Raw genomic sequence first — 8,230 nt, 5'->3', positions numbered from 1 at the left:
GACTGATTTTCCAGTATCTTTCTGTTCCAAAATACACACATTTAGACAGGTTCTGCAAGATGACGTTTGTCATGTAAACACATAGGCTAACACACACACACACACACACACACACACACACACACACAAACAATGCTGGACACTGTGTTGAGGCATGCAATCACTCATTAACCAGACTACATGCATGAACTCAGCTTGACCCATAAAACCCACGGCTTTTCAGGTCATGTGATGGGTTGTGGTCGCATCATCAAGCTGTGATGATGAGGATGATGAATCCAATGTTGTGACCGCATCTACACAAAATGACTGTTTGCACATAAGCTGTCATTATGGGTGGATGTCATTGACCAAAATGAGTAGTATTACTGTGCATCAGCAGCAGTGACAAGACAAGATCACAGGCCCACACCCACCAACCTATAAACACACCACTGTCATGGTGTCACTCATAAAAATTACCCATCACAGCTTCATTATTTTATTGGTATTTATAATTCTATACAAATCAAGTGTGGGTCTATTTTAGGAGTATGATAATGTGCAGTAGATGTGTGAATTGAATGAAATCCTGATAATGAAACAATACTCATTAGCTTAGACTCATTGTTATGGATGAGTCACCAATATCATCAAGCAGGAAACTTTCTCACTAGGTGTAATGTTACTGTTTAAAAAGATGGATTGTAGACATGTTCAAACATCTCAAAGGGGAGGGTCAGGGCTGGTGATAGGTTATCTGTGGAGCTGGGACTTTAAAACAAATGTCCAGAAGGGCTTCAACTTTCATATTGAGACTTTAACAAGAAGGTGAAAGGACATGAGAAAATACGGCTTGAACAGTTTCAAGGATTTAGTTTTCAGAAATCCTGCTGCTGTAGAACAGGTAGGTTTGTGAACATGCTTCAGAAAAATTTCACTTGACTACAAATGTATTGTTATGGAACCGATGTAGCACTTCTCTCTTAAGAGAAATTGTGCTACAATTATTCTCAACATCTGTTTTTCAGACAGTTTGAATGCATCATGTAATTAGAAGCAGGTTTAATCATTTTTATAACAATCAGTTTGTAACATTTTTTAACTTTCCAACGAACAGGATCTACATGTGGATAATGGGGATGAGAATGCTGAGCGTGGAAACTGGTCCAGCAAGAGGGACTATATCCTCTCGATGATCGGCTACGCTGTTGGACTAGGAAATATCTGGAGATTTCCATATTTGGCCTACAAGAATGGAGGGGGTACATCAGCATCTGTTTTTTAATCCATGTGTGGTCCTTTTTGATAACTGCGTTATAACCTTCTAACATCCTTCCCCATGTGCAGGTGCCTTTCTTATCCCCTATTTTGCCATGTTGGTGGTGGCTGGAATTCCACTTTTCTTCTTGGAAAGTGCCTTTGGTCAGTTCTGCAGCCAAGGAGCAATTAATGTGTGGAGAGCAGTGCCATTACTCCAAGGTAAGACTATAATTTCAGTTCAGAGGAAGGCTATATTGATTGGTCTTAAAACTAAATGACAGGTGAGGCTTGTAGTTAATGGTCAACTGTGCAACCACAAATTAACCCTTACTCTTATTTAATGAGGTTTGCCGTTAATATTCAACTCCATGAGCAAAAAGTAACTTAAAGATATACTTTTAAAGGTTAGTTAATCATTTTCATAACATCTCACCTACAAAAATAACATGCAGAAAGGTTTTTGACATCCCAAAGAGGGTTTCTAGTGAAGGGGAAAAGCTTCACTATGAGAAAATGTGCCAAGAAAAACACATATCTTGTTCATTAGTGCAGCGCAGATGGAAGTGGAATGAAAGTATGTGTTATCTGGCTTTGTGGAAAGTCAAACTCAAGTTATAAAACAAACAGTAAATACTGCATGTCACCTTAAATAAATAGTTTGAATTTTTCCTATTTCTCTGCTTGATAATAGCAACATTAAATGTTGCTAATGTATTGAATATATTTCATAACATCAAATAATTTAGACAGGACACAGTTTTGAATGATGGACCTGGAGACAGAGGGAACACTAGTATAGTTTTGTTTGACTGGAGTTGAGATTTACTCACATGATTCAACAAAAATCACCTCTCTTGTTTTTCATTCTAAAGCTAAAAGTATCTTTCATGTTTTGTCCTCCCTGTCCAGGTGTCGGTGTTGCCACAGTTATGGTGACTCTGATAGTATCAATTTACTATAACGTCATCATTGCCTACAGCTTGTACTACATGTTTGCCTCCATGCAGTTTCCTCTGCCGTGGTCTGGCTGTTTCAGCTGGGCTGACAGCAACTGCAGCAGCACACCTATAGGTACTTGTATCTTCTTTTCTCATGATGAATAAAGCTGCTATGAGGTAGAAGCTGATATTCCTGTGAGGTTTGATGAGTGGATGGTATAATCTGATCTAAATGAAAGATTTATGAATATTTAATATCATGCTATGTGACTCACGTTCTTGAGAAATTGAAAAATTCTGATAAAATCAAACTCAACTCTGGTTAAAGGTTTCTGGGAAACAATGCTTTTGAGTGATGTTTTAGATCTTTCACTGGTCCTATTTCCTCTCCTAGAGCATTTGAATATAAGTGGTTTGACAGCCAACTGGACTCAGGGAAACAACACTTTTCCTCCATCCAACACAATTCCAGTAACAGAACAAAGTCCAAGTGAGCGATACTGGGAGTAAGAAGCACACATTTAATGCAAACAAACACAAATTCACCTTCTTGTTATACGGCAGTTATTGAGGATATCTCTCTTCCTTTCATAGTCACGTGGCTCTGCAGAGATCTAGTGGTCTAGATGAGACAGGATCTGTGGTTTGGCACTTGGCTCTCTGTCTGCTGCTGAGCTCCATAATTGTTTGTGCAGCGCTCATCAGAGGCATTAAGTCATCAGGAAAAGTAAGTAAATATTTTTCAAAAAAGTTTTTATTGCACAATATAGTACATGGAGGTGATTCTTTTCATCACTTTCTAGTTCCTATTTCAAAGAGATAATTTTGTTTTTAATTCTTTGCATTAGTTTTTGTGACGAAATAAATAATATTTGACATCACATCCTGCATATAGACACTTAAGTGGCCAAACAGTCTGCCTTTGCCTACAGATGAAAAACCTCTCTAGTTACTGTCATTTGAAGTTTTCTATTCTATGTTCTAATATACAGTCATTTAGCAGATGTTTTTTAGCAAATGCAACTTACATCTGAAAATGGTTAGGCAGTAGTTTTAAGGATCTTGCCTGAGGACACAACTGGAAGGTGTTAATATTCAAACTCAGGTCTCCCACATGGAAGATGGATGACCTGCCAACTTATGATTAGTTGTTACTTGTAAAAGGCAGCTGTTCAGATCAGCGGAGTGAAGTAGTTGGTAAAATCAGAAGAAGAGAAACAATGACATCCCTTTGTTCAAGCAAAACCTTTATTATACTGTAGTTCAGTTACAATCTACAATACAAAACTTGTACTGTAGATTATAACCAAAATAAACAATTCATTCATTCATTCATTCATTCGTTCATTCATTCATTCATTCATTCATTCATTCATTCATTCATTCATTCATTCGTTCATTCATTCATTGTCTTTTTCCAGTTGTACACGTGTGAAAAAGCAAGAAAGTGTATGCAAATACTCAATCCTTTTGTTCTGAATATTACACATTTGCCATGACATTTTCTGTAAAAACCCCTTTAAACCAGACTCATTTAGAATATTGACACATTGAACCCTTTACCTCAGACTGAACTCTGTGTTTGTGCAGGTTGTGTATTTCACAGCCACATTTCCTTATGTGGTGATTTTCATCCTGCTGGTCAGAGGTGTGACACTAGAGGGAGCTAAAGATGGACTAAACTACTACATTGGTTCTCAGTCAAATTTGACAAAACTGACTGAAGCTCAGGTAAGTTTCCAACTATTCATCTCCAAGTACAGCACATATTAGTAGTTTGTGTGAGAAATTAAAGCTCTCTTTTGATCTAAAGCATCACTGTGTGCCGTAGGTGTGGAAAGATGCAGCAACTCAGACCTTCTATTCTCTCTCTATTGGCTGGGGTGGACTCATGACTCTTGCTTCATATAACAACTTTCACAACAATGTGTTTAAGGACTCTTTTGTTGTAACACTTACTAATGCTGGTAGGAACCTGGTAGCTTCATTATTTGTAGAATGACGAATACTATAAACATATCAACCTTTTAAAGTGTTCATGTCTTCATAGGGACCAGCGTGTTAGCAGGCTTTGCCATATTTTCAATACTGGGACATATGGCTCACATCTACAAAATACCTGTTCAAAATGTGGTCAAGGAAGGTGAGATATTCACATTTCATGGCCATTAATAGGAAACCATATGGGAAAAGGTTATACTTTGATGGGTTTTGTTGTTCTTTATCCTTGTGCAGGATTCGGCCTGGCCTTCATTGCCTATCCAGATGCTCTTTCAAAGCTTCCTATTTCCCCGCTGTGGTCCATTTTGTTCTTCTTCATGCTTCTGACTGTTGGTTTGGACTCTCAGTTTGCAGGAATAGGTTAGATCTTCAGCTTCCATTGAATGTTTAATTTGCTTAGCATTCAGCCCACAGTGGACAGATTGTATCCTGAACTTTCTCCTCTTGTCATTAGAGGTTTTGACCACTTGCTTGCACGATGCTTTTCCTAAAACATTCAAATCCAAACGGGCTCTACTGACAATAACAACATGCTCCATCCTCTACCTCCTGGGCCTACCATGTGTCACAAGAGTAAGTTTGCATCAGAGTAACTTTGTTTTATTGTTGTTGTCTGACAAAAATCTGGTTGTCATGCTTGGTCAACATTTATATATGTATATATATGTGTTTACATTATAGGCAGGAATTTATTGGGTGACTCTCATGGACCAGTTTGTTGCCAGCTGGGTGCTGCTTTTTCTGGTTCTCTTAGAGATCATTGGTGTCTCCTTCATATACGGTAAATTTGATAATTGGAGGCATATTCATGCAGTTATTAAAGCAGCAGATGGCCTCAGACTTCAGCTTGTGTGTATTCGGCTTATATTTCACAGGTGGAAACCGTTTCATAAAAGACCTTGAGATGATGCTCGGAAAGAAATCTTCTCTTTTCTGGCTGTGGTGGAGAGCGTGTTGGTTCTTTATCACTCCCTGTATCATATTGGTGAGAAAACATCACACTGCGTCAATTTATACATCTTTATTCATTGTTTCTATCTTAAAAGCACTCTTCAGTATATCTCTGAGTATATTTTAGCATACTGTGAATCACACAAAAAATAAAATCATTTTGTTATCAGGTGTCTGGCAGCATCTTACTTTTTTTCATGTACATAAGTTTAATCAACAATTAAAAGGAACATACCAACCCAAAAGAAACATATCAATGTACTTTATTTCATTTAACTTTTTCTTTAGGTCATATTGGGATGGTCTGTGGTCACATTTACCCCCCCAAGCTATGGAAATGTACAATACCCAGCCTGGGGCTTGGCTCTGGGCTGGTGCATGATAGTGTTCGTCATTATCTGGATCCCTGCTGTCGCTGTGTACAGGCTGATAAAAGCAAAAGGAAACCTTTGGGAGGTGTGTATCTGTGAAGCAGCAAACCTCAATATGTCTTTTATGTATCTACTTATTTAGTTTGCATAAACTCTGGGGATGATATCTCCCTGAATAAGCAAATAAATGAAAAAGTGTTCTCAAATTTATCTTTTTACTTTCTACAGCGTCTGAAGTCGCTATGCTCCCCATCTGAAAAGTGGCATCCCTACCTGGACATCCATCGAGGGGAGCGCTACTCAGAAGAAAGCTGCCGCTACAGGAAGAACCATAAAAAGAATCCAGAAGTTGATGTCAGTGTGATATCAAGCTCATGGCTCTGAGACATATCAGTGTGTTATATAATGCCTTCCTTTTGCAACTGTGCTTTGATTTTTGTTTGTTTTGTGACAACCACTGAGGTTTCCAAAGAACTAAACTTTAGAAGGAGGGGGGTTTGTTTGTGTGTATTTTACAGAAGGGGTGTGATTTGTCAGCAATCAAATGACAGTAATGGATTTTATAAGCAGTGGTTGAACTGGTGAGAGGGTCTGTCTTAAGGCAACTGGTTACATGAGGGTAATGTTTAAACTGAAGCGCTGGCTTAATGTCTAAACCTGGCAAACAGTTCAGGTACCTGGACCTATTTAGTGTGTGGAAAGCAAAAGCAAAAGTGAAAATATGATGTACTGGGTTAAATGGGAGAAGAACATGGATTACCTGAATGACTTGTGTGTAGCATCACACCCTCGTGTTTCTGAACATGGGACTTTTTCTCTCTGTTTAAGCTAGTAAACAAACCTTTTGTAGGCTGTTGTGCCTTTACATGACCATTTCTATCAGTTTTATTTTAATGTCCTCCTGAGGTTGGACACAAATATGTGGCTTCTGCATGCTGAATCTGTATTTAAAGGTGTTCTTAGGGACAGATAAATCAGCTTTATGAGTAAAATGTGTCTGAAAGTTGCCACAAAATGTGTTTTCTGTGTACTATTGTGCATTTTTGTGCATTTTCAGCATTTAACTTGGATTGGTACCTTAAATCTATAAATATATGTGAATCTATAATTACAGATTGTTAATCTACACTCCACAGGCCAAGCAGTACATTTGGTAATATGTAAAGTTCATGAAGAAAATGTCCAAAAGCATAACTTTATTCAAGTGGTGTGCAGCTGTCATTGATATGTTTGTTCCACTATATTAAGTAAAAATGTTATCGCAAGGTTTGTTTTTTTGTTTGTTTGTTTTGTTTTGTTTTTTGCAATACCATGCATGTTGATGTTACAATAATGATGGATTAATTAACAATACATTGTGCCCCAAATGAAACAGATATGCAGCTTCTTTTTTTTCAGGGACCTCTTGTTTTATCTCATTTTAAACTGACTTCAATCATAGTTTGTTATTTGGGTTTATTGTCCAAATGTATTCTGTAAAGATGGTGAAGGAAAGAAAGATGTTGTGGTGACTTTATTTTCACTCCTGATACATGATTGTTGTCCTGGAAGCAGAACTTTTTAGACACTTTATGGCTGTCATCTAATTACCTCTGTCAGCATCCTCCTCACAGCTGCTGCAAGGTTCTGCTAACATTACTCACCCACACTCCACACAGACAGTCTCCCTCTGTTTTTCCTACAACAACTAAATCACACCCATAAATTTGGCAGTGGCATTATATTTGTCTCAATATTATGTGACTGCACTTAAAAAATCTTTTCTTTGGGTAAAATTTAACAGATGTCCAAATTACTTTGTGAAAAGATTAAACATACAAGTGAAGCTGTTAATGATAGAGTTGTAAGGTATTGCTTGATGGGCATTAGATTCATATTTCTATATCAATGATTCATGGGAGCTTTTAATTTTTATTTTTAACATTTACTCATTCAAGATGTTTGTTGATTGTTTCTACATTATAATCATGTTTGTCTTTCAATGCTGAGTAAGGTTAGAGAACATTTTATGTTTGCACACAACCTGTATTTCACCTTTGATTTTCTAAAAGAATAAATTTTTCAGTTTCACTCATATGTGATCAAATTATTTACTGGGCTGACAAACAAATCAGTATGGATGATGCTCGAACAAACAAACAAACAAAAAAATCCAATTCCAAGATGCTTTAGATGTTGGATTGTTACCTTTTTTCAGACTGAATTTATATGGACTTGGCTCGACTACACATATCTCCCAATATGATTAAACCAAATTCTACCCTGGAGGTTTTATTTCATTTAAATGCAGAAAGTATTTTCACTAGGTCTCATGCAACAGCAAAGATCACAGATGCAATTAGCCTTGTAGCTGTTTGTGTCATTTGTGTCACCATGTAGTTGGAAATGATAATTCTTTCATCTCATGATGTCAAGGAAGATAAATGAAAACTAAAAATACATCAAGAATGGCAGCAGCATCAGTCACTGCTGCAGCTGAAGGAGTCTTACTTCCAGCAAAATCTGCACAACCAGATAAATTGTTGGTTCCTGGATATGAGTTGCACATGTTTAAATAAATCTGTGCATTTACTAGCATGACTGTTTAAACGCTATCATGAACAGCTCAGTTTGTGCAAACAACAAATCAGCTTTTGTTAATTCTGGTGGCTGTTAGAGTAAACTTGGATGTGATTGTGTATATTTTACTGAGATCACAATAAGCCCAGGTATTGTAGTATGCTGTTG

The 8,230-nt window shown here is 37.3% G+C and overlaps 1 protein-coding gene across 1 annotated transcript; it reads left to right on the top strand.

Moving 5' to 3' along the window:
- The first annotated feature begins 772 nt into the window (after positions 1-772).
- slc6a14 (solute carrier family 6 member 14) lies at positions 773-7,567 on the top strand. The gene is made up of 15 exons (XM_041981114.1): positions 773-886; positions 1,100-1,244; positions 1,330-1,461; positions 2,152-2,313; positions 2,575-2,686; positions 2,775-2,907; positions 3,771-3,911; positions 4,012-4,147; positions 4,231-4,323; positions 4,416-4,541; positions 4,636-4,754; positions 4,863-4,962; positions 5,057-5,166; positions 5,421-5,588; positions 5,732-7,567. Exons 1-15 carry the CDS (start codon positions 821-823, stop codon positions 5,885-5,887), a joined length of 1,899 nt encoding a protein of 632 aa, XP_041837048.1. The 5' UTR covers positions 773-820; the 3' UTR covers positions 5,888-7,567.
- Positions 7,568-8,230: the final 663 nt, after the last annotated feature.

This window comes from Melanotaenia boesemani, chromosome 3, assembly GCF_017639745.1.
Source record: "Melanotaenia boesemani isolate fMelBoe1 chromosome 3, fMelBoe1.pri, whole genome shotgun sequence".
NCBI lineage: Eukaryota > Metazoa > Chordata > Actinopteri > Atheriniformes > Melanotaeniidae > Melanotaenia > Melanotaenia boesemani.
Note: the sequence above shows the minus strand (reverse complement) of the source record. Positions and strands in the feature narration are given on the sequence as shown.

What these genes read in the sequence shown, in the direction of transcription:
- slc6a14 (XM_041981114.1), top strand. Translation starts at nt 821, where the DNA reads ATGAGAAAATACGGCTTGAACAGTTTCAAGGATTTAGTTTTCAGAAAT. An exon ending in ATCCTGCTGCTGTAGAACAG is followed by an intron (nt 887 to 1,099) that starts GTAGGTTTGTGA and finishes TCCAACGAACAG; the next exon opens with GATCTACATGTGGATAATGG. An exon ending in GCATTAAGTCATCAGGAAAA is followed by an intron (nt 2,908 to 3,770) that starts GTAAGTAAATAT and finishes GTGTTTGTGCAG; the next exon opens with GTTGTGTATTTCACAGCCAC.